Here is a 25,990-nt window from a genome sequence, read left to right as displayed (position 1 = left end):
ACCATACACCTGTGAGCTATTTCCATTATGCCCTTTTTACAAATGAAAGATTAAGGTTAAATAATATACAAAGAACACACAAGGAGTAAATAACAGTTTCAGGACTTGAACCTGCGTTGATCTGGCTCTAGAGCCAAGCTCTTACCACTCTCTTATGCTGTCTGTTACTTATACCAGGTGAAGAGGACAAAAAATCAATTATTTTCCCATAGAAAATGATCTGGCCTAGTAACTAGGTAGAAAAAATATTCTAGGCTTTGACTTTTCAAACTGTATTAGCAAAAGTTGCTATGAGTTAATACATCTAGTGAAAATAGACTCTCATTATTTTTTGCTGTTTCCACCAATTTCTGTGGTTTTTGGGGGTACCAGGAAAAAATGTTTTTAATAACTGAGAAACAAATCAGGAGTAGGAAATGATCAAAATGTATTAATACATGCCTGTATCCGGTTTTTGCCATGATTTATCCAGATGCTGTATCTTGTGCATTTTCAGGATTTGGAATATCGTCTAGATCCAAAGACCAAGGAACTGCCTCATTTAAGAAACCCTGACATACTTGTGGGTGAAAATGACCTCACAGCCCTCAGTTATCTTCACGAGCCTGCTGTACTCCACAATCTCAGAGTCCGCTTTATTGATTCCAAACTTATTTATACATATTGTGGTGAGTGTGTATTGCTGTCTGAGTGAACTGTGAATTCTTTTTGCTAGTGGACATAACCATGGAAATAATGTGCATGAGAAAGAAGGCTGTGGGTGGATCTTTTCTTCGAAACATATTCACTTCAGAGTTATCAAAAGATTTCAGTTCAGTTCAGTTCGGTTCAGTTGCTCAGCCGTGTCCAACTCTGCACGCCAGGCCTCCCTGTCCATTACCAACTCCCAGAGTTTATCCAAACTCATGTCCATTGATTCAGTGATGCCATCCAACCATCTCATCCTCTGTCATCCCCTTCTCCTCCCACCTTCAATCTTTCCCAGCATCAGGGTCTTTTCAAATGAGTCAGTTCTTCGCATCAGGTGGCCAAAGTATTGGAGCTTCAGCTTCAGCGTCAGTCCTTCCAATGAATATTCAGGACTGATTTCCTTTAGGATGGACTGATTGGATCTCCTTGCAGTCCAAGGGACTCTCAAGAGTCTTCTTCAACACTGCAGTTCAAAAGCATCAATTCTTCAGTGCTCAGCTTTCTTTATAGTCCAACACTCACATCCATACATGACGACTGGAAAAACCATAGCTTTTGACTAGACAGATCTTTGTTGGCAAAGTAATGTCTCTCTGCTTTTTAATATGCTGTCTAGGATGGTCATAACTTTCCTTCCAAGGAGTAAGCGTCTTAACTGCATGGCTGCAGTCACCATCTGCAGTGATTTTGGAGCCCCAAAAAATAAAGTCAGCCACTGTTTGCACTGTTCCCCCATCTATTTGCCATGAAGTGATGGGACTGGATGCTATGATCTTAGTTTTCTAAATGTTGAGCTTTAAGCCAACTTTTTCACTCTCCTCTTTCACTTTCATCAAGAGGCTCTTTAGTTCTTCTTCACTTTCTGCCATAAGGGTGGTGTCATCTGCATATCTGAGGTTATTGATATTTCTCCCGGCAATCTTGATTCCAGCTTGTGCTTCCTCCAGCTCAATGTTTCTCATGATGTACTCTGCATATAAGTTAAATAAGCAGGAAAGCAATATACAGCCTTGACATACTCCTTTTCCTATTTGGAACCAGTCTGTTGTCCCATGTCCAGTTCTAACTGTTGCTTCCTGGCCTACATACAGATTCTCAAAAGATTTACCAATGTTCATTAGCTAGTTGCATTTTATGCTGAATAAACTCTTTTATGAACTTAACACAATATTACTCAGAATACAAAGAACTGGGTCCATCTTTTGCTTTTTCTCTGCAGAGAAGTGATATGCCATATTCGATATTGTTATTTTCATCTCTTACAAAAAACAATACTTGAAGAGTAGACATCCAAAGACTTATCTTTGGGGCAGGTTCAAGATGTTTTTTCTTTTTCTCAATTGCTTAACAGTGCAGGACTGACTTGAGTTGCAGTAATACTTCTTGCTTGATCTGTTTGCCTGGGCCCCTGCCCATTCCGTACTAGCTGCCAGTGACACAGCCTAGGATTATTTTTTTCCCTGTCATAGCAGTTAAGTATACATGTGTGTGTTCCCCCTTTCCTTCTTTTTCTTCTTTCTCTGTTTCCTTCTTATTCTTCATTTTCTCTAACTCTTTTTTCTCTACTGATTTTTTATCCTTCTTTCACTAAGTATTATCTGCTGAATCTCAGGTCTGGGATTCCATCCATTTCCTTCTAAATCTCTGCTGCATGTACCCAACTTAGCACTCAACATTTCTTCATTGGGCTCCAGTTTGGGGCAGGGACAGCTATCTTTTCTTCTTAAAAGAATTTATATTTTTTATATCCTTGATATTTGCTCTTTTTCTTTCCTACCTATTAAGTCTTTTGCTCAATTTTCATTTTTTCTTCAGTTTATCTTTCTTGCACATATGCTACCTTCCCAGTGAAGCCTTTCTTGTCCACCCTATATTTTCTTCTCCTAGGCATAAGTATTTGTTTAATCCACCATTTTCCTAACTATCTATCCTGTTATATATATATATATTTTTTTTTTTTTTTCTGTCTGAATTTCCCTCTAGATTACAGGGTCCAGGAGGACAAAGATTTTTCCTTTTAAAAAAAATTTTTTTAATTGAAATATAGTTGATGTGGTGGCTCAGACGGTAAAGAATCTACCTGCAATGCGGGAGGCCTGGGTTCGATCCCTGGGTTGGGAAGATCCTCTGGAGAAGGGAATGGCTACACACTCCAGTATTCTTGCCTGGAGAATTCCATGGACAGAGGAGCCTGGTGGGCCCTAGTCCATGGGGTCGCAAAGAGTTGGACATCACTGAGCAACTTAGACTTTCGCTTTACAATGTTATATAACTTACAGGTGTATGGTATAGTGAGACACAGTTTTTAAAGGTTATACTCTATTACATTAGTCTTTTTTTTTTTACTGCTATAAATATAGCACTTAGAAAAGACTCAAAACTTAATTGTAGTCAAATATTTGTTGAATGAATGACTAAAGTTAACATATATCTGCTATAAAATTTAAGGAAATACCAAAAAAAGTATAAAAAAGGAAAAATAATTACATGTAATTCACCACTGAAAAATAAGCAATATTAAGTTGTCTTATATCCTGTGTGTAAATGTAAAAGAGTATAAATAAATATAAAAATGGAATCAGTCTATATATAGTTGTGTGTTGTGTTTTCCTATGGCACTTAATATTTGTCACAAACATAATCTGGATCACATGGATATAATAATACGTATTAAACCACTCTCCCTTTTTAAAAAAAATTATTGAAATATAATTGATTCACAGTGTCATATTTAGTTTCTGCTATATAGCAACGTGACTCAGTTATACATATGTGTGTTCTTTTTCATGTACTTCTCCATTGTGGTTTATCACAGGATATAGAATATAGTTTCCTGTGCTATACATAAACCACTGTCCCTCTGTTATGTATTTTGTTTCTACTTTTCACTGTTATGAATAACATTATAATAAATGTCTTTATTTTTTTTTAATCCCTTTACATGAATATACGTTTATTTCATTTGGATACATTTCTAGAAGTGGAATTTTTGGTTTAAATATTATAAAAATATTTGAATATCTTCCAATATTACCACAATTTTTACTACTTTAAATAACCTAGTCTTATTTGTAAATGGTGTTTTAGTTAGGACTTAATGGTTCACAGGCAAATGCTATGGTATATTTTGACTCTTAACAATTTGTTAGTTTGATATTAATTGAATTTTAACTGTGATTTTCACTTTACCAAGTTTGATATGCCCATTAGGATATTATTGACTTCTTTTGTTTTTTTTACCTTTCTTCCCAGGTATAGTCCTAGTAGCTATAAATCCTTATGAACAGCTGCCTATTTATGGAGAAGATATTATTAATGCATATAGTGGTCAGAACATGGGTGATATGGATCCACATATCTTTGCAGTAGCTGAAGAAGCTTACAAGCAAATGGCCAGGTTGGTGGAAGCTCTATTACTGTTTCATTACTTTTATTGGATATAATCTTTTCTTCTTTACTGAGTCACAGGTATTTTAAAATGCAGTGACTAACAACTTGTAAATTATTAAATAAATAGCCTCGATTAATTTGTTTCAGGTGGCCTGAATTATTATCAAAATAACCTAACATTTGTAAAAGGACATATAGTTTTTAAAAATTACCTTTGGTATCTCACTATAATCCTGTGACTAATCAAGGACAGATGTTACGTTTTATAGATGCATGGATCAAGGTTTGGAGGTATTAAGTGACTTGCCCAATGTTATTCGTCCAGTGAGTGGCAGACCAGAACTCAAAGGCCTAAATGCTGGTATAAATCTGTCTGTATCTGGAGTAATTAAAACAGGAAACTGTGAGTTTTAAGTTAGCGAATTTTAGAGCATCAGTGATCCTGAACAGCATCAGGAAAATGTCTTTGATGATAACTATGGAACCCTAATATTTTTAGAGTGGAGAATGAGAGAAAAATCTACTTTTAAGACTAGATTATGCTTTTGGTAATATAATTTAATGCAAAATTATGCATTCATTGAAGAATAGTCTATTTTTAACCTATTTCTCCAGTCTACAGGTAAGGATGTGGCATGTTATAAATATGATATTGGAAACCCTCAAGCAGTTTATGGAGAGAAAACTAATACTGCAGAGATTTTATTTTCTCCTTTCCAACAAGAGAGAATGTTTGTACATAATTGGACCAGTGTGTGACAGAATTTTAGAATTATTTCAATGACAGAATCCCTAGAAGTCACTATACCCTTTTGTTAGTAAAATAGTATTGATACTTCTAATGACAGGTAACAGCTATTAAGTACTCTTTCTGTGCAAGGCACTGTTTAATTGTCTCCCATTTACTAAGTAGTTTTATCCTTATAGGACTCATCTAAGGTTGGCATTGTCATTTTATAGATAAGAAAGCTAATGATAGAAATGAACTTTTACAAATCAGAAATATAGTCACGAACATAGAGAATAGATTTGTTTCTGGGGTGAGGCAGAGTAGAAGGACGGACTGGGAGTTTGGGATTAGCTTATGCAAACTATTATATACAGAACGAATAAACAACAAGGTCCTATGTATAGCATAAGAAACTATATTCAGTATTCTGTGATAAACCATAATGAGAAAGAACATTAAAAAATAAATGTATTAGTAAAATGATTTTAAAATCAGTCTGACACTATGAAATATTGACATATTAAATATAAAATGATAAAACATGGTTTTGTTCTACATGTCATATTATTTCAGATTCTGCTATAGAATAGTAACCAAAAGTTTACTTTTAAGTTTAAAAGTGAGAAAATTCAATTTATTGATATAATTTTTTTCCCTTGAAATATTGGGTTGGCCAGAGTTCATTTGGATTTTTCCACTACATCTTATGGAAAAACAAACTTGAATGAAATTTTTGGCCAACCCAGTAGAAAAGCCTGCCAGTATTTTATTTGTTTGGTATTGAGCTCTGCAAAACAATGTTAGCACCTTACAAGTTGAACCTGAGAGCTACTGGACAGAGAGGGGATTCGTGGCATTCCCTACCTAAAAATAATCCCTGGAAAATTTTTTACTTTTCATAATTATATGACTTTTTTGAAAATACTATTTTTAAATATGAAAGCTTGACTCTCACCATCCTTGTTACTGGTAATCCACAGTTTTAGGTTTATATGAATGTTTCTGGCTTTTTACCCTTTGATTTGCTTTGGTTTCTTAATATTACCTCCTTAATATTTCCTCTGTGACTCCAGCATAACTTCTTAATGGCAAGTTTGTTTTCCCTTTGTTCAGTTTTGTTTTTAGACAGTTTTCAAATATGCATCAGTCAATGATGATATTATGATTGCCACTTATATGAATTACTCTACACCCATAAAATGTGCCACAAGTCCATGCATTGGGAGCATGGAGTCTTAACCACTGGACTACCAGGGAAGTCCCTAAGGTGATTATTTTAAACTTTGAAATTAGTAAGTACCTTGAGGGAAAATACTTTGAGACTATGCAAATATCCTGTTTCTCATAATATACTTTCACTCACTAATTTTAACATCATCAGCGGTTCTTACCTGCAGCAGTTATTACTGTAGTGTTTGCCAGATGGTTGTTTGCTATTTTCATCATTCCTTCTACAGGTATGAATAGGAAGTCTAATCTAAGGAAAAGCTATTTCTTTCCTCCAACTTACTTATTATTTATTTTGTAATTGTATCAGCATGAACTCATGGACATGTATTTCATACTATGGATTATTCTGCATTCGCGTGTGTGTACTTAGTTGTTTAGTCATGTCCAACTCTTTGCAACCCCATGGACTGCAGCCTGCCAGGCTCCTCTGTCCATGGGCTTCTCCAGGAAGAATACTGGAGTGGGTTGCCATGTCCTCCTCCAGGGGATCTTCCCAATCCAGGGATCGAACCCAGGTCTCCTGCATTGTAGACGGATTCTTTACCTATTCTACATTACTATCATTATTTATTTTGTTCACACTGTCTCAAATTTGGCCACTGAGAGCTCTTTCCAGTGTCCTTTCACATTCTCCATCATCTTTTGAGCATTTCCCTACTTTCTAGCACCACCTGACTCATTTTCTAATTTTCTTGCCCCAACCCACAATGAATTCAGCCATTTCTTCAAGGACCCCAGGTTCCTTGTACTGAAGAAATGGTACTTAGGAACTAAGATCTGGGTGCTAGATGCATTCACTACTTGGGTATCCTTGCCTATAAACCTTCTCAGTGCACACAGCTAAGAAATATGTTGCCCCCCACACCTTCACCAACAGAAGGTGTTGTCATAATTTAAAATTTCCACCAAACTGACAGGTGAGAAATGGTATCCTAGTGCTGTTTTAATTTACCTTTCTCTAAGTAGCACAGACTTTGCTCATCTTTACACACACACACATACCTGTATCTATATAATGTATATATATTTAAAACCATAAAGCCATTAAAATCATACTGATTCCTCTAATTTCAGTTCAACACCACAGTTTTTACTTAATTTACATTTTGTCTTTATTTTTTAAATTTGTATTGATGTTTATTCTTGCTTTGACTAGTGTTGGGGTACCATATGGTGATCTTCTGTTTTTTTTTAATTTTATTTACTTGTTTATTTATTTATTGGTTAAACTGGGTCTTCGTTGCTGTATGCGGCTTTGTCTGATTGCAGTGAGTGGGCTTCTCGTTGTGGTGACTTCTCTTATTGTGAAGCACGGGCTCTAGGTACACAGGCTTCAATCATTGAGGCTCATGGGCTCTAGTGGTGCATTGACTCAGTTGCCCTGTGGCATGTGGAATCTTCCTGGATCAGGGATTGAACTCATGTCACCTGCATTGGAAGATGAGTCTTAACCACTGGACCACCAGGGAAGTCCCCAAACCACAGTTTTTATTCTTTATTTCTTTTTTCTTCTTTTAACTTACTTCTTTGATCTTGAGAAACCTGACTCTCCTTATCCATAGTATATTTACTTGTTTACTCAATCCTAGAATATTCTTAGTTTCAGAAATGCTAACCCCTAGCCCTGTGAAAAGCAAATTTACCACTCAAATGCAATATTTGTGTCCAGGTCATTTTGTCTTTAGTCTTATATAATATGAAGTACCAATTTCCAAAGTTACCTAGGTTGGTTCATTTTTTCCCCACTTACTTTATTAATTTGTTGAACCGCTCTCCCATATATGATCACTTAGATTGTTTGCAACATTTTGCAATTGCAAACAGCACTACAATAAATAAGTTTGTATATTTATTATTTATTATATACATTTTTATATTTGTATTTGTGTCTCTTCCAAATTGCTTTTAATGAAGTCTTGGTAACAAAATATACAGTCTAACTCAGATACACCATGGAGCAAGGCCTAGATAATGAGATAATTTTGCCCACATCTTGAGGATAAGCGTGATATATTTGTCTTTATGAACTTTTTTTTTTTTTAATGTAAACTCTGTACAACATTCTCCAGGAGCTAGAGCCCAAGAGAACCCACTGGGAGTCTATCATCGGTAGGACCTCAGAGGCCTCTCAGGGATGGAAGGAGAGGTAGGCAGTTTTTCCACAGCCGGAGGAGGCTGCAGCTGTCCTCATCTCTGCCGGGAGTACCAGGCAGTGGCAAGCAGCACTGGAAGAACAGAGTGGGGCAGTGGTATTGGGCAGCTCTCAGTATCAGGATCATAAATATTTGGAACAGTCCAACTGGTGATATTTATTGCCAGTGGGGCCAGAGCTGGAGGAAGATTTCTCATCCACAAGGGGCAGAAAATGCACCTCTCTGCTTGAAGAGGGACAGGAGAGGTGATGGGAGAAGAGATAGAGCAAGGGACTCTCACATTCTTGGCTACCTCAACTGGACAATTGCCACAGGGCCATGAGCAGCTTAAACCACCCAACTGCTTTTGGGAGGAGGGTGCAGAATCTAATCACTGACAGGCCTTGGTAGTTTAGGTTCATACCTGTTACAGAGCTTTTCTCTATCAACTTGGTATCACAGGAATTCCTCTGCTGGGGTAGAAGGTCTGGTTGAATGTGTCTTCATGTCCAACATTGGTCCTTTTGCTCCAAGCCAGGACCCAGTTGCTCTTGGAACCTATGGCTCCCATGTCTAACACAGTGCTGTTTGAGCTGAACACCATGGCCTTGGTGACTTGTGACACAATGGTTTGAAAATCAAAATCGCTGTGTAAGCAGATGGGTTTGGGGCCTATCAGCTAGTACATAGCAGAAGTAGGGTTTGACTTCACATTGTACACAGTCTTACCCCCAAAGCCTAATTGCTTGCATTGGGTTACACAGTGTTTAGTGCTAATGGAGTAACCTTGACCAGACAGGTTAGAGGTGGAGCACATTTTTGTATTTTTAAAAGTGGCTTTTGTAGGTCAAAAGGTAGGTGTAAATATATTGCCAGATTCCCTCTAAAAGAGTTGTTCTGGTTTGCATTTTTGCCTGAATTGTTCAAGAGTGTCTATTTCCCCATAGCTTTATCAACAAAATATGTAATCTGTGTGTGTATGTGTGTATGTGCTTAGTCTCATCTGACTCTTTGCGGCCCCATGGACCATAGCCCGCCAGGTTCCTCTATCCTCAAACTGTCCAGGCAAGAATACTGGAATGGGTTGTCATTTACTACTCTGTGGGATCTTCCCCACCCAGGGATCAAACCTGCATCTCTTGCGTCTGCTACATTGGCAGGGGATTCTTTACCACTGTGTCATGTTCTTGCCAGTTTAGTGGTATCTTAATGTTGTTTTCATCTGCATTTCTTTAAATATGAGTAAGTTTGAATATCTTTTCATATGTTTAAGAGCAGTTTCATTTTTTGTTTCTTTGTTTATGGGCTGAATTGTTGATTCAACTTTTTCCATTTTTCTGTTGTTTTTTGGTTTTTTGATCCTCAATTTTAATAGTTAAATATATATATATATATAAAAGATATATTAGCCCTTTATCTGTTTTATATTGCAAATACTTCCCCTCAATTTTATTTTGCTTGTAATGTCCTTTTCCAAGCAAATTTATTAATCTTTTTTATTTCTTTGGATTTTAAGTCACTGTTAGAAAACCTTTCTCTACACCAAAGCAAAAAAGATTTAATCCTCTTTTCTTCTAGTGTTTGTATTGTTTTTATATCTTACCTTTAGATCACTGATCCCATTGGAGTTTATACTTTTGTATGATGAGAGATATGGATCTAAATTAGTCTTTTCTCCAAATGTCTATACAGTTATCTCAGTGTCACTATTAAGAAGCCCATCTTTGCCCCAGTTATTTGAGATGCCACCTAAAGTTTATCATGCCCTCAATTTTCTTATGTTCTTGGTTTAATTTCTTGGCTATATTCTTTCCTCTTCCTTTATTCATGTCCCAGTACCACACTGCTTTGATTATAGTGAATTTATAGTATGTTTATGTTTGTGTGTCTGATACAATTAACCACCCCTCCCCACACACACTGTCTTTTTCATTATTTTCCTGGTTCTCCTTAAGCATTTGTTTTTCAATGTAGATTTTGGTATTAACTTACCCAACTCTGTAAAAAATAAAGCTATCTTTTGAGTAATAACATGAAGGAAAGGAGGAAGCAAGCCATTCAGATATCTGGAGAAAGAATATTCCAAGCAGAGAAATTAGCAATTGCAAGGACCATACAAAGCCTTGAGGACTTTTGTAGCATATTTGACTTTTTCTCTGAGTGTGGGTTTTGAGCAGGGGAATGACATGATCTGGCAGCTGTGTTAAAAATTCATGATAGATTCCTACCAAAAATGTATATCCTGAATCTAATCATGAGAAAAACTGTAAATGAGGTGTATACTGACAAATAGCTCTATATACTCTTCAAAATCACCAAGATCAAGATAGTCAAAGAAAGGCTGAGGAACTATTCCTGATTAAAGGAGAGAGTGGAAACATGCCAGTTAATGCAGTGAATATTTGGAATTGAATCCTTGATAATGAGGGAGACAGGGTAACTTTGTTAGGGGCAATACTGGATGATTGTAAAATAGGAATATAGACTGTAGATTAATAGTTTTATATCAATTTTACATTTCCTGATTTTGATATAGTAGATATGTAAGAGCAATGTCATTGTTCTTAGGAAGTATGCTCTAAAATATGTAGGCATTATCATGTCTATAACCTACTCGCAGAGTTTCAGAAAATATCAAAATAAGAGAAACAGAGACATTTATGAAACAAATGAGCAAAATCTAAACGGTGAATCTGAGTACAGCATGTACAGGAATTCAGTTTACTCTTTTTGCCATTTTCTGTAAGTTTGAAATCATCTCAAAGGTAAAAAAACAAACAAAACAAAAGGACTGAATGTAATGCAACAAGGGTCACTTCCAGGTAACTAGTTAGGAGGATTTTGTATTGATCCAAGCAAGAGCTAATGATAATCTAATAGAGGAGAATACAGTCAGAGATGGTGAGAAGTGGATGGGCTCTGGATAAGTTTTTAAGGTAGAACATAATAAGGCTTGCTTATATGGGGGTATGAGAGGAAAAGAGAAGTCAGGGATGGTGGCAAAGTATTTGGTCTGAGCACCTAAAAGGTTGGAGTTGCTGTTTACTGAGATGGAGGAAATTCAGGCAGAGCAGATTGTGCATGTAGGGGTGGACGTGTTGGAAGAAGGACAGGGTGGAGTTCCATTTTAGGTATTTAGGACTGAAATGGCATTTTGGACATCTGTCCTCAAAGCACAGTTGACACAAGTGATTCTTGCCCCGTAGATACATGTCCAGTGGCAGCAGCATAACTAGGACCCTTAGCTCATTACTTCTTTCTCAGCATGACGCTTACAGAGAATCATGTCCTCATAGAATATTTTCATAGACTAGCCTCTTAATTTTAACTGTCCTGTCAGCTTACAGAAGAGAAGAACTCATGGGCTGCTATGTCTGTTTGTCTTCTCATATTTTTGTTTTACATTCTTATCAGTCTTTTCTCATCCTGAAACTGATTGCTCTCTGATAATTAAAGCACAGCATTATTTTCCTTTAAACATCGGGGCATTTTTTTTTTAATCTCTTTTTTCTCTTTAAAACCAAGTAATATTGATTGATTTCATATTGTTTTCCTCCACTGTGAATGGTAGAGCAAATAAATTTTATTGATTGTTTCATTTATCGGTTTTCTTAAAATAAATTTTAGAATCACATGCATAACCTTAATGTAAGGGAAACAATATCCATACTAGTTGAAGCTACATAAACAAATGACTATATAAGCTTAAATCTTCCGGTCTCCCTGGACCTCAGCTTTATTACCTGAAATAGAACACTTGCACTAGATGATGTAGCTTTACATTGAAAGCATTCTTTGGTATGCATTCATTTCCATTTGGCTCATGCGGACTAATGCAGAAGTCTTTTACTCTTTCCAATGGAGGGCAAACCATGGCGAGGAGCTTGCAGAGAAGCAGAAGGAGCATAGTATAGACTTTTCATCTGGAAACTAAGAGATGTGGAGTGTAACAACTCACCTCTGCTTTAACCTTGGACGAGCCATCTGACCTCTCTGCATTATTGTTTCCCCCAACCAAGAAAAGATAATATTTATTATGCTTACATCAGAGATGAAAATTACCTCAGCTGATAAACATAAAAAGCATTTTGAAAATTACTATTTAAATCTAAGCTGTTACTCTCATCACAGTCTTCATCATCATGGAGTCTCACAGCTCTATTGCTAGGCCTTTCCTTAGGGTGGGCCCTTCTTGCATTTGTTTAGGCAGTCTCTGAAGCTTAAACATCTCTCTCTTTTATCTACCCAGAGTGGATATTCTGTCCTTGAATAATTTAGTTCCTGGGGTTTCAGGTGCTTCTCCATAGTTTAATTCTATTGCCTTTTCCTGTACAACCTTGTTTCTCGTTATTATTATATATGAGTCAATTCAGGCATCACCTTCTCTAGAAAGCATTTCCTGACATCTCCTCCTCATATCTCCTTCTCCTTCTCCATGTTTTCATAAGATCCTGAGTAGGCCTCTTTTCTTGTAATTGTTGTTGTCATTGTTTAGTCACTTATTCATGTCTGACTCTTCGCGACCCAATGGATGTGTAACCTGCCAGACTCCTCTGTCCATTGGATTTCCCAGGCAAGAATACTGGCATGGGTTGCCATTTCCTTCTCCGGGGATCTTTCCAATCCAGAGATCTAAATTGCATCTTCTGTACTAGCAGGCAGATTCTTTACCACTGAGCCACCAGGTCCACTATATTTTGACTGTACTTTTTAGTCAATGGTCAATAGGCCATGACCATAGAGTCTTTTATCTTCATAAAGTGTTTGGCATATTGTGACTACTCATTTCATTGTTTAATGAATGAATGAAGCAGCATTTTTGGGTGGTAGCTTTTGATTCACATTATAGCCTCTGGAAGTACCATTGACTAAACAGATCACAACAGTTCACTTCTACTTCAGGGCACCCAGTACCCAGGCCATTTAGGATCATTGCAGAGACACTTGAGAGGACTGGCTAAGCCGGAAATCATAAATTCTCAGTTCCTGCAGCCTTAGGATGCTCCAGATTGATTTGTCCTTGATGAAGAATGGTAAATCTGTATTCCTTAATATGGTTTTATCAGGTCCTTGAAATGATATCTACATCCCAGTAGCAAATGAAGGGTCTTATAAGGATGAGAGCACCTTAAGGATCAGCTAATCAAAATTTGGAAGAACAATAAATTATTGTTTATGTATTTGCACACTTTCACTTTCAACTTTCTAAAACTTAGAGCTCAAATAAGTAGAGTAGGATAGACTCTGATATTCACCTTAAAACCATAAAATTTTTTATCCCTTATGTTTTTGGCTGTTTTCTCCCTTTCTCTATTATACTTTTTCTATTTTTCCCTTTTCATGTCTTTATTATGTATTACCCTTCTTCCTTTTATGTCTCTAGTTGTCTTTCTTTCTTCTGCCTATCTCTGCTTTTGTCTCTTTTTGACATTTCATCCTGTGGCCACATATAGCTGAACAACATTTTAAAGATGACTGTACTTATTTTATACACATTTCTATTTCCTGTTCTTCATTTAAAAGCAGGTAGAAAGAGCTTACATTTTTTTCTCTTTGTAGCCCTGTGTTGATTTTGACTATCTCAGATTCAAGGGTCCTACAGAGAAGAAATGTTTGGCCATGTCAAATATAGCCCTTTAAGACCATCTGAGCATCTGTAGGCCTGTCCTATTCCAATTGTACTTGGTCCCAAGAGTTTACCTGGCTTAGAGACATGCTGTGGCATATCCAATATCTGAAAAATCAACTCTGGAGTTAAACTTTTAGTTTATAGTATTAATAATTTAGAATTGAGAAGGACTTTGGGTGCTATTTAATCATTAAAATGAGGGAAACTATGACCCAGAGGGGCATGCAGTTGCTCAAAGTCATGAAATTGGTAAATGACAGGTCAAAGATCAGATCTTGATTCAGAGAAATTTCTGTAATGGAAGAGTGGTGCTTATGTATATACTGGAGTGCTCTACTAGGCTTGGGGAAGAAGGGAAGCCTCTGGCCAGAAGCAGGGGAATATAATAAATAATGGAGTCCCTTAAAAACTGCTGGTCATGTGGGTCCTGGATCCTAAATCTCCTGGAAAAGAAAATGTATCTGGTGTGTGCTTGATATCACTGTGTGTATGTGTGTATTTGTACAAATCTGTGTCATCCATCTGAACAATCCTCAACCTTATCTCCTTTCAGAGTTCTCTTTTTCCCCATGGTGTAAGAAAGGGCTACTACATAATGAAGTTTAAATTTTTTGATATAACATTTTATCACGCATGCATGCATGCTCAGTTGCTCAGTCATGTCTGACTCTTTGCAACCCCATGAACTGTCGCCCACCAGGCTCCTTTGTCCATGGGATTTTCCAGGCAAGAATACTGCAGTGGGGGTACCATTTCTTTCTCCAGGGGATCTTCCCAACTCAAGGATCAAACCTGCATCTCATGCATTGGCAGGTGGATTCTTTACCACTGAACCACCTGGGAAGCCCCAACTCTTTATCAGAAAGACTTGAAATAGTATTTGAAAGGCAGTACAGTTTAGCATAACAGTTCCCACTAATATTTCCTTTTCATCAGTCTAGTGGAAGCCTCTTCACCTTGTTTATTGTCGGAAGGCATGCTGGGAGAATTTTGTCAAGGTAGCTGTCACACAGGGGATAGTGACAGAACTGATCATTCAGGAATTAAGAAGAGATAGTTTTTCTAATTATAGAAGGGAATCCAAAGGCTGCTGATACTGTCCTTTGATTAATGTATCTGAGAACATTAAAATGTTCTAAATGACTGAAAAATAGAAAGGTGGTATTAGTCCTACAATGAGAACCGGTTAAGAGTGATTTGTCTTGAAGTCATTTGTACAGAGGCAGTGAGAGTATCTGAGTCTAGAAATTCAAATAAAAGGGAATGAGTTGATGACTGTGAGGTTCAAGGATTTTTTTTAGAAATGAGAATTATATGCAAGCTTTTACTATAAGTATTAAATATTCCTTAGTGTGTCACCTAGGTCCTAATTTTCCCCATGGTATGGGAGTCAAAGTGTCAGAACAGGCTGTTTATCAGCCCTGGTAGTGTGATGTGAACTACTTAATCAGGCCTGAGTTGGATATTCCCATTGTATTTTTCAAATTTTCTAAAATAATGTGGTGACTCCCATTTCTCAATGAAAAAAAAGCCTTTATCATAGAAAAATCTTTGTACTTTGGAAACTTATTGTGAGTACTTTTGATTCTACCACTTTGGTATCTCTTAAACCCATCTGCCTGTCTCAGTCAATATACCACAATCTTTGTTCAGACTTTCATACCTTTCCATATGGACCCCCTGCAACTCATATCCACATTGTTGCCAGAGTGATTTTACTGATTGGATTGTTTATTTTCTGTTTAAAACCCTGAAGTAGCACTCTGTGACCTTTAGGTAAACTTCAGATTCCTTAACATCTCATGTAAGATCTTTGTGATCCACTTCTTATTAACCTCTGTGGCCTTATCTGTCATTACTTCATGTTCTAGCCAAATTGAATTATCTAATGTTTCCTAACTTCTCATGCATCTGAGCCTTCGCTTATGTTATCTCCTTTCCCTGGAGTGTTTCTTTCCTAACTTCTTCCCTTGCTTTCTCTTACTCATCTTTCTAGACTTTGCTAAGGGATCATCTCTAGGAAGCCCTCCTTGATCACCTCTTCTTCTCAAGACCTCATTATATTTATTATAGTCTTTAATTATTAGTTTGTCTTTCCTCTCAGACCATCAACCACTGGAGGATACAGATCATAGCTTTTTAAGCTTGTATCCCTTGTATCTAGCACCATGTTTGGTGTGTAGTAGGTGTCTGCTATGGAGAAGGCAATGGCAACCCACTCCAGTACTCTTGCCTGGAAAATCCCATGGGTGGAGGAGCCTGGTAGGCTGTAGTCCATGGGGTCGCGAAGAGTCGGACATGACTGAGCGACTTCACTTTCACTTTTCACTTTCATGCATTGGAGAAGGAAATGGCAGCCCACTCCAGTGTTCTTGCCTGGAGAATCCCAGAGATGGCGGAGCCTGGTGGGCTACCATCTGTGGGGTCGCACAGAGTCGGACACGACTGAAGTGACTTAGCAGCAGCAGCAGCAGCAGGTGTCTGCTAAATGCTTGTTGGGTAAGTAAATCTCTTTTAAAAGACGAAAAGGTTATCTTCTGTAGTGAAATAACTTCCTAATCTTGTGGCGTGTAGGATAGTTCCACTGAAAACCCCTAAAGTCATCTTGTCTCTCTGTAAATTAAGGGCACAAAGGATGCCACCTTTATGAACTTGTTCAGTTAATTTGATGAATCGTAGCTGATTGCTGGTTTCATCTCAGGAAGTTTTAGTTTCCTGCTTCTGTCCCAGTCAAAGTCATAACCAAGGCAGATTTATTCCTAGACTTACTTTCACTCAATGCACATTTGCTAAGCATTTGTGATGTGTAGACTCTGGACTAGGTGCTGGATATTAACAGTATGGTAACATAGGTCCTTATCCTCAAAGAAATGTTAGTCTTATGAGCAAGTTCATCACCTAGAGTTTTGAGTCACTGTATGAGTGAATTAAAGATGTATGTAATAGTAGATAGTCTTTGAGTTCTAACATATTTGAATGAATCAGCCAACAAATGAACTGTTTATTCTCTGGTAATGAGGGTACTTTAATGAGAACTGGAATTTGTGAGAGATACTACTTTATGGACTGTTAGCCAGTAGATAATTTGTCATTTTAATTAAGTAGTATTTTCTTCTAAATTCACTTGCTGTAACTCCTGTCTCTTTTGAAGGTGGTTGACAACAGTGCTGTAAAATACAAAAATAATTTTCTTTATTAATAGAGTAATATATTTGAGATATTTACACATAAAACATTCAGACTGTTACAGACTCATTCTTAGATGCAATGCTCTCAAATTTAATGCTTGATATCTTCTTCTCCTTCTCTATTCATTGTTACTTCGTAAGTAGTTATTTTTATTAGGAAATGTCGTTCTTGGGTTCCTTCTCACAATTTTGCATATATGAACCAGCAAGAATTCACCTTGGCTCATTGATGAGAACACAGAGAAAATGATGTTAATCACATTTGGAAGTGGGCAGTAATGTCAGTTACTCTTCTTTGTTTTACAGAGATGAACGAAATCAGTCCATCATTGTAAGTGGAGAGTCTGGGGCAGGAAAAACAGTCTCAGCTAAGTATGCCATGAGATATTTTGCAACAGTCAGTGGTTCTGCCAGTGAAGCCAATGTTGAGGAAAAGGTGTTGGCTTCCAACCCCATCATGGAGGTAAGACAGCAGCAGCCACGGCCTTCTTACTGTATCCTCTCCGTAAGAACCACACTGAAAAATTTAATTGAAACATCACATGTCAGAAAGTTTGGGACCTCCCAACCACTAAGAGTAGGAAAATACTGTTCCAGATATTAGTAAGAGATCTAGGAAAAGTAAAAATTCAATAGACATTTTAAGTAAAGTTCAGCTATAAAGGATTACACTGTATTCCATAAACCTGTGTTTTTAACCTACCACTCCAAGTAGCTGACAATGGCACTTCTTTTCCTCAATTAATCAATTTGTATCTATTGCTGCTTGTACTGGAAATATAAACTACTCCTTTCCCCCCAATCCTGAGCTTATTTAAGCTCCTTCTAAAACGTAGGATTCACTATGCTCAAGCATGAATGAGTTTTATTCTTCCTTTACCCAGATTTCATTTTCTGTATGTAGTCTAACCTGTTTAGCTGTAAGTTTTTATGTTTTTCCAGGTAGAACTATAAACTTAAATCATGATCTTGGAAACATTTTTCTGCATATTTCTGTCAAGCATATCACACAGTTTTAGATTCAGTTCAGTTCAGTCGCTCGGTCGTGTCCAACTCTTTGCGACCCCGTGAATCACAGCACGCCAGGCCTCCCTGTCCATCACCAACTCCCGGACTTCACTCAAACTCATGTCCATTGGAATCATTATCATACTGAAATTAGAAGACTTCTAGGGAAAATCTTGTTAATAAGCACCATCTATTTTGTCTCTGGGCAATGGACTAAACAATTTTAAGAGTTTCTTTCAAATTCCATAGCTTTTAATATAACAAAATAAGCAATTTCCACAACATTTGTAAGTAAGACAATAATTAATTATTCTTTAAAAACTAACGTAGACTTCAAAATACTATTTGTGTAGCAAAAATATGCTGAGAAAAACCTAAGAAAAAATTTGTATTAATTTTAAACTCTAGTAAAATATACAATCTCAATGCTAAGAACTTCATCTCTTCATGTAAAGTTACCCCTATTCAGTTCAGTCGCTCAGTTGTGTCCGACTCTCTGCGACCCCATGAATCACAGCATGCCAGGCCTCCCTGTCCATCACCAACTCCCGGAGTTCACTCAAACTCATGTCCACAGAGTCGGTGATGCCATCCAGCCATCTCATTCTCAGTCGTCCCCTTCTCCTCCCACCCCCAACCTTTCCCAGCATCAGATTCTACATCATTAATATCTAAGTTTAAAGAAATGTACTAATATAAATTCTTGAAAAAAGAAAGGTCAGTGAAAATATGTCCTTTTTTCCCCCTTTTGTTAATTTAACTTTTTAAAAAATTTTTATAATGTTGTGTTGGTTTCTGCCATTCAGCAACACAAATCAACCATAATTATATACACATCCTCTCCCTCCCTAGCCTCCCTCCCCTCCCCACCATCCCATCCCTCCAGGTCATCACGGAGCCCCAGACTGGATTTCCTGTGCTAGACAGCAACTTCTCACCAGCTATCCATCTTATACCTGATAGTGTATATATGTTGATGCTACTTTCTCCATTTGTCTCACTCTCTCCCTCCCCAAGACCGTTCTCTAATGGAGTCCATCTGTATCTCCATCCCTTCCTGCAAATAAGTTCATCAATACCATTTTTTCAGATTCCCTATATATGTGTTAATATATTTGTTTTTCTCTTTCTGATTTACTTCACTCTGTATAACAGGCTCTAGGTTCATCCAACTCACTAGAACTGACTCAAACTCATTGAAAAGATATCCTTTCAAAAGTAGACTATATGTACAAAGTAGACATGCTCAGACCAAAGAAAATAGACCTTTTCATGTGAAAACTTGAGTGTTTTAGGATTTGTAACTGGAGGATTATTTGTGTATTGATGCGATTTTATGAAGGTTACATTAAATGGAGCAAATAAGTCTCAGTAAATGGAGAGAAATGACTTTGCACATGCAGAAACAAACTTTTTTTTTTTTTTTAACTAATAATCCTAGTCAGCATTCTTTATTCCTTTCTTTCCCTTTGTCAAGTCTTATTTGTCAACCAAACACAGATGGCGTTTAGAACTGGCCTGGTGTACCAGTGATACAAGTGGTTTTTGCACTAATCAGTCCAGAGGTAATTGTGCCTGGTGTGCAGTGCTGTGTGTGACACTTTAGAATAGTATGCTGTGACCCCTTGCCCACAGGGCTACCTTCTAGAGAAGCGGGACTTCTGTTCTTGGGATTGAGAAAATAAGAGATGCTGGGGAAGTTAAGAGCCTCACGGGCTGGGGGAGCTATGGAAAGAGAACTGGAAATGTTTTCTGAAATAGCATGGACAAGAGAAAACAGATGCTTATGTCAAAAGAAAGCAGTAAAGATCTTAAGAAAATATTAAGATTTTGAAAGAATTTAAACTATATAGATATAATGGTGGATCCTACTCATGTTACTATTGTGATAATATAGTCTGTGTAGCCCATTTCTTGTTTTGGTTTAGATAACAGCAGGGATTTACTTTCTGCCATTATTTTTTGCTGTTTTTGATCATAACAACAAATTCTTGGTGTTCAACAATAGTTTAGTCCATTCTTAGTTCCTAACGTTAGAAGATACCAAAGTCCTGATTATGATGGCATTAGGAAACCCCATCTCTTTTAGATTCAAACCGTATAATAACAAAAGTCTGAAATGAAGCTTCTGGAATATGTCAAGTTGAATAAAATATTTTATGACCTTGCTATATTCTAAAAAATAACTACATTTTTTCCTATAACACAGATTTGTGTTATGTAGGAGTGATATTAAAATTTTGAAATGGCTACAGATACTACTTTTTAAATACAGTTATAAGGAATTTACCTCGTTTGCTAGGAAGAAAGAAAAAAGACAGCAGTTATACATTTTAAAAAATTAATTAAAAAAAATTTATTGATAGCTGTTATGCTTTGCTGCTTCATTCTATTATATTGTTTAGTTTCTCTGCAGGAATTTGGATTAATAAAATTTATTAAAGAGATAACTACTTTTCAACAACTACAAATAAGGAAAAAAATAAAAAATAAAAAAAAAAATAAGGGCATCCCAAATTGAAAGGTTAAAATGGAATATAGGGCTGAAAAATGGTGACAAAGGGTTTACAGTTACAGGAAGAAAACATAGGTAAAATATTGAATATGTGGCCTAGAAAATTTGTAGCTTTTAAGCCTGCCTCAGGATTATGTTCTATATCAGAGCCCTTTACTGCGATGTCAAGAAAGGCGTGTCTATGTCTCCAGTGATTACAGTCATCCCACACCTTGAACATTGCAGCCCAGTGACTTATGGGATTTGCACATTATCCTTTGGAAAGCCAGCCACTTCTCATACTCAGCATAGACTCCTTTTGCAAAATACAAATGATGTACAGAGAACTAAATGATTCCTTTTTGCTCAATTTTATGACATTTGCTTTTTAGCCCTTCTTATTTCCTAGAAATTTTTATCCTAAGATAGGAACCAGGAAAGTGATAGGGGCACACCAGGTCTTAATAGTTCTTTTTCCTCTTTAATAAATTGTAGTTGAAGATTTTCATCTCCATTTAGTAAAGAAGAATAATGCACTCAACATGTCATTGAAATCAGTAGTGAAATCAAGACCACAAAACTTCTTTCCTTTAACAATTTCTTGCTGATTGAAATGAAAATAGCATTAGGGAGGCTGTTATAAATACAGTACTTGTAAGACTGATGAAACACTTAGGGGGAAAGGACAAAAGGCACTATTTATATCCAGAACCTTGTTTCCGTATCGGGTTAAAGGCTTAGAATCATATAGTTTTAATTTTGAAAGGGATGCTACTGCTCATCTATTCTAGAAGCTGAAGCTGAACAGTTCTATGAAGACCTGCAAGACTTTCTAGAACTAACACCCGAAAAAAAGATGTCCTTCTCTTCATAGGGGACTGGAATGGAAAAGTAGGAAGTAAAGAGAGTACTCTGTTACCTGTACTCCAGTTACTTGGAGTAACAGGCAAGTTTGGCCTTGGAGTGCAAAATGAAGCAGGGCAAAGGCGAACAGAGTTTTTCCAAGAGAATGCACTGGTCTTAGCAAACACCCACTTCCAACAACACAAGAGATGAGTCTACCCATAGACATCACCAGATGTTCAATATTGAAATCAGACTGATTATATTCTTTGCAGTTGAAGATGCAGAAGCTCTATATAGTCAGCAAAAACAAGACCTGTAGTTGACTGTGGCTCAGGTCATGAACCCCTTATTGCCAAAGTCAGACTTAAATTGAAGAAAGTAGGGGAAACCACTAGGCCATTCAGGTATGACCTAAATCAAATCCCTTATGGTTATACAGTAGAAGTGACAAATAGATTCTAGGGATTAGATCTGATAGAGTACCTGAAGAACTATGGGTGGAGGTTCATAACAATGTACAGGAGGTAGTGATCAAAACCATCCCCAAGAAAAAGAAATACAAAAAGGCAAAATGGTTGTCTGAGGAGGCCTTACAAATAGCTGAGAAAAGAGAAGCAAAAGGCAAAGGAGCTCCTTGGGCTTTGAAATCACTGCAGATGGTGTCTGCAGCCATGAAATTAAAAGACACTTTCTCCTTGGAAGAAAAGCTATGACAAACCTAGACAGCATATTGAAAAGCAGAGACGTTACTTTGCTGACAAATGTCTGTATAGTCAAAGCTATCGTTTTTCCAGTAACCATGCAGAGATATGAGAATTGGACTATAAAGAAGGCTGAGTGTCAAAGAATTGATGATTTTGAACTTGGTCTTGGAGAAGACTCTTGAGAGTCCCTTGGACTGGAAGGAGACCAAACCAGTCAATCCTAAAGGAAATCAATCCTGAATATTCATTAGAAGGACTGATGCTGAAGCTGAATATCCAGTACTTTGGCCATCTAATGTGAAGAACCGACTCATTAGAAAAGACCCTGATGCCGGGGAAAGATTGAAGGCAGGAGCAGGAGTGGGTGACAGAGGACGAGATGGTTGGATGGCATCACTGATTCAATGGACATGAGTTTGAGCAGGCTCTGGGGGATGGTGAAGGGCAGGGAAGCCTTCCGTGTTGCAATCCATGGAGTTGCAAAGAGTCTTACACAACTGAGCCACTGAACAACTACTGCTCATCTATTCTAGTCAGTCAACACATGAGGACACTAATGCTCTTCAGAGGATTAAATGATGCAAGTTGGTGGTAGGGCCTGCTGTGATACCCAAGTCCTCAGACTTATATATTTCATTATACTCAAAGACAAAAGATCAGTTTCAACGCTGGCAGCTCACTGCTTCTTCTCAGAGTGTAGTGATTGTGGCAGGTCCACTCCACACCCTGAGGCGATCCAAGGGAGGTGACATGTGGAGACTGGGATAGGAGTTGGGAGGGAGGAGCAGCTGTGGACCACCTTCTCCCAGCTCGCGTAGTTGCTGGGGAAGGTGCTGAGACAGTGCCCCGGAAGCACTCAGTGACTCTCCCTGCTCTGCCACTGCTACCACATGTAACCTCATCTCCTCTTTGACAGACTGTGTTGTGTTGAAAGAAGACTTTGCATTGATACATTAGTTTCATTTTCTAAACAAAATAAACTAATAGGAATATATGGAGACTTTTTGTTGTGTTTTTTGTAGTGTCAAGTTTTGCTGAAAAAGTAGTTTCCAGCCATTCTTTCCATCTTTAATGTTAATCTTAAATTTAGCAGTGTTCTCATTGTCAGAACAGAATAGGATAATACCTGTCATATTTCAAAGACTAAACGTGTTTTCTTTGATTGATCAGAGATTCTAATGTGTTAATTTTTGTGGCTGTGCTACTACTGTTTTCATCACTTGTGTTTGTATTGCCTTTTTTTTTTTCCTATATTACCTTCTTAATGCTGCAGAGCATTCTCATATCTTTCTGCTGTGGTTTCAGTGTCCTAATCCTAGTAGTCACAGGCTTTGCATAGGGAAAGATATTAATTATATAAAATTATTTAATTAAGCGTTTAATATATGCACTGTGTGAAACCATGCTTTTCTAACTGTAGCATGCTTTTTGCTTTGCCTTGAAGGTAAAAATTATAGAAGCATGTCACCTCAATCAGAAGACAGTGTATATGCCATTTAAGTGTTTAAGATTATATTAAAATTTTAGCAGAAAGTTACATTCTTTACATTCTGTAGCAGATGTCTCGCAAGTTAGATACCACTATCAAATTCAAAGCCAAATTTTACTGTCTCTGGTTTCTGAAAATTGCTTTGAATTGAGGTGGTAATTACTAACACTCCACTGATAAGCAATCCAGCTGAAACAAAGAGACCCTGAACACCAGAGCAATATTTCCACGAAAATATTAATTTGTCTTAGCCAGCTTATTTACATGAAACAGACTACATTTCAAGAAATCAAAAACCTAGTTATTTAACCAGGATGGCTTGTGCCTAGGCAGCACCTGGTCCCATCCGTTCTTTTCCTTTGCTGACGTGAATGAGTGTGTTCCATGGTGAAGACCTCCCATCCGCTGGCCTCCCGTCTGCTGTTTCTGGAAATCACTTGTGTGAAAATAACAAGGCTGATACCGACTATTAGTATATACCTGTGTGATTGTGCAGTGACAAAGCATGCGGTTTGCAGGGGCAAAATTGGTTCTGATTTTAAAAGAATCACTTTTAAAGGGTTGTGTTCACCTCTGTTCTGTCTCTCCCTGAACAAATCTGTTCATGTCAGGGCATGAATTGCACTTCTAAAACCGTATTTTTTTTCCCTTATTTTTCAGTCAATTGGAAATGCTAAAACAACCAGGAATGATAATAGTAGCCGTTTTGGGAAGTATATTGAGATTGGCTTTGATAAGAGATATCGAATCATTGGTGCCAATATGAGAACTTACCTTTTAGAGAAATCCAGAGTGGTATTCCAGGTAAGCCAGGCCAGTAAATATACAGATTGCTGTATCATTCCAGAGCTCACTTTATTCCCAGATTCTCTTGAGCATGTTATGTCAGTATTACTACAAACTACATCTGGACTGAAACATGTGAAACGATCCTGTCAGAGAATACCCCTTAGACTGATAGTCTTGGGACTGGACAGTGATTTAGGTTTAATGGTTTTGACTGTTTCCTCCAGACGCATGTAGGAAAAGATTAGTTAAGAAGAGGTGCTGTTAGTTTAGTCTTGTCTGTCACATTTCCCAGTTAATAGGGAAGACATTGGTCTATGCTTCAATGAGTTATAGTTTGAACTCAGTTTTAAAAAAAAATGTTCTTGACCTTCTTCCTTCCTTCTTTTCTTTCAGAATATGGTATTGTTTAGATAAAATGTTGGGAGTTAATAGATCCTCATAACTCAGTTGTGAACCACTGTCAGAAAACACACTCAAGTCTACGTATTGGTATAAGACTTTCATTCACACATATGCTGGTAGTCCTTTTGAAGGGGGTAGTGGGGGTGGCTTCCAGGATCTCAGTTCCCCAACCTGGGATTAAACCCAGGGCTTGGCAATGAAAATCTGGAATCCTCCCCACCCCCAGGGAACTCCTGCTGTTACTCCTTTTTTATTTGTAAATGGGAAACACTATACATTACAACACTGACAGACATGTTTATGCTCAGGGAATGTGGACTTACCATTGGAAAACTCCTAGTATAGGACTCCTGGGGACCCATTGCAAACTGTGAGATGGGGTTCCTCTAGCCCCTTCACTGATGCCTGCCTCATGGAGATTGCAATAGCCCTGGCATTGCCATATAGCTGAGTCTGTAGTTTCCATTGCACAAGTCTATTAAGGCTTAGAACGTGTGTAGAAAAACATACTGAAAGTCATGAGTTTGGGCAACCTAGAACTATTCAGGCTTTGACTTTAGGGATGTGCCTGATTTGTGGCTACCTAAATGTAATACCTGATTTGTATAATAAAGCAATAGTTTCCCTCCTCCATTGTTCTAATATCTAGATACACACAGAACAGTGTTATTGTGCACACATGTATGCTTGAATAGGTTAAAAAAATATTTAGTAGCCAGAAGAAACAATGGGGGAAATATATGATCCAAGAGAAGACTTGAGTCTAAATAGTACAGATTTGATTGATAGGTAGATGATGAAAGGGAAAATTGGTATGGTGATCAAAGACTAGTAGTGGGGCCTAACCCTTCTTGTCTAGAAACTGTGAAGCAATTCTAGCTGTTCCCCAATCCTCAAGGCTATATAATATTGAGGATGTTTGGTTATATCAAAGTGAGTCCGACAGAGAGTACATATGTGATATTGCTTCATGTACAAAGATGATCAAAGCATTTCTGTAGATTCTCCAGCTTTTTTAATTGTCTGTGTACTGAACCCCCTAAAATATTGCCTGAAAAGTGAAAAGTGAAAGTGGCTCATTTGTGTCTGACTCTTTGCAACCCCATGGACTATACAGTTCATGGACTTCTCCAGGCCAGAATACTGGAATGGGTAGCCTTTCCCTTCTCCAGGGGATCTTCCCAACCCAGGGATCGGACCCAGGTCTCCCACATTGCAGGCAGATTCTTTACCAGCTGAGCCACAAGGGAAGCCCAAGAATACTGGAGT

The 25,990-nt window shown here is 37.5% G+C and overlaps 1 protein-coding gene across 4 annotated transcripts in view; it reads left to right on the top strand.

Moving 5' to 3' along the window:
• The window catches only part of MYO5A (myosin VA), a 203,417-nt gene that overhangs the window by 74,631 nt on the left and 102,796 nt on the right, over positions 1–25,990 (top strand). For all 4 annotated transcript variants that reach the window (XM_088839618.1, XM_088839617.1, XM_088839616.1 and 1 more), the window contains exons 3-6: positions 497–668; positions 3,943–4,087; positions 17,296–17,452; positions 24,191–24,334. In XM_088839618.1, the coding sequence (XP_088695744.1) occupies positions 497–668; positions 3,943–4,087; positions 17,296–17,452; positions 24,191–24,334 (618 nt within the window). The remainder of the gene's footprint in view (positions 1–496; positions 669–3,942; positions 4,088–17,295; positions 17,453–24,190; positions 24,335–25,990) is intronic.

Source organism: Moschus berezovskii, chromosome 9 (assembly GCF_049115385.1).
Source record: "Moschus berezovskii isolate FMDL1 chromosome 9, NW_MosBer_1.0, whole genome shotgun sequence".
Classification (NCBI taxonomy): domain Eukaryota; kingdom Metazoa; phylum Chordata; class Mammalia; order Artiodactyla; family Moschidae; genus Moschus; species Moschus berezovskii.
The sequence above is the reverse complement of the archived record's forward strand: the minus strand, read 5'-3'. Positions and strand labels throughout refer to the sequence as shown.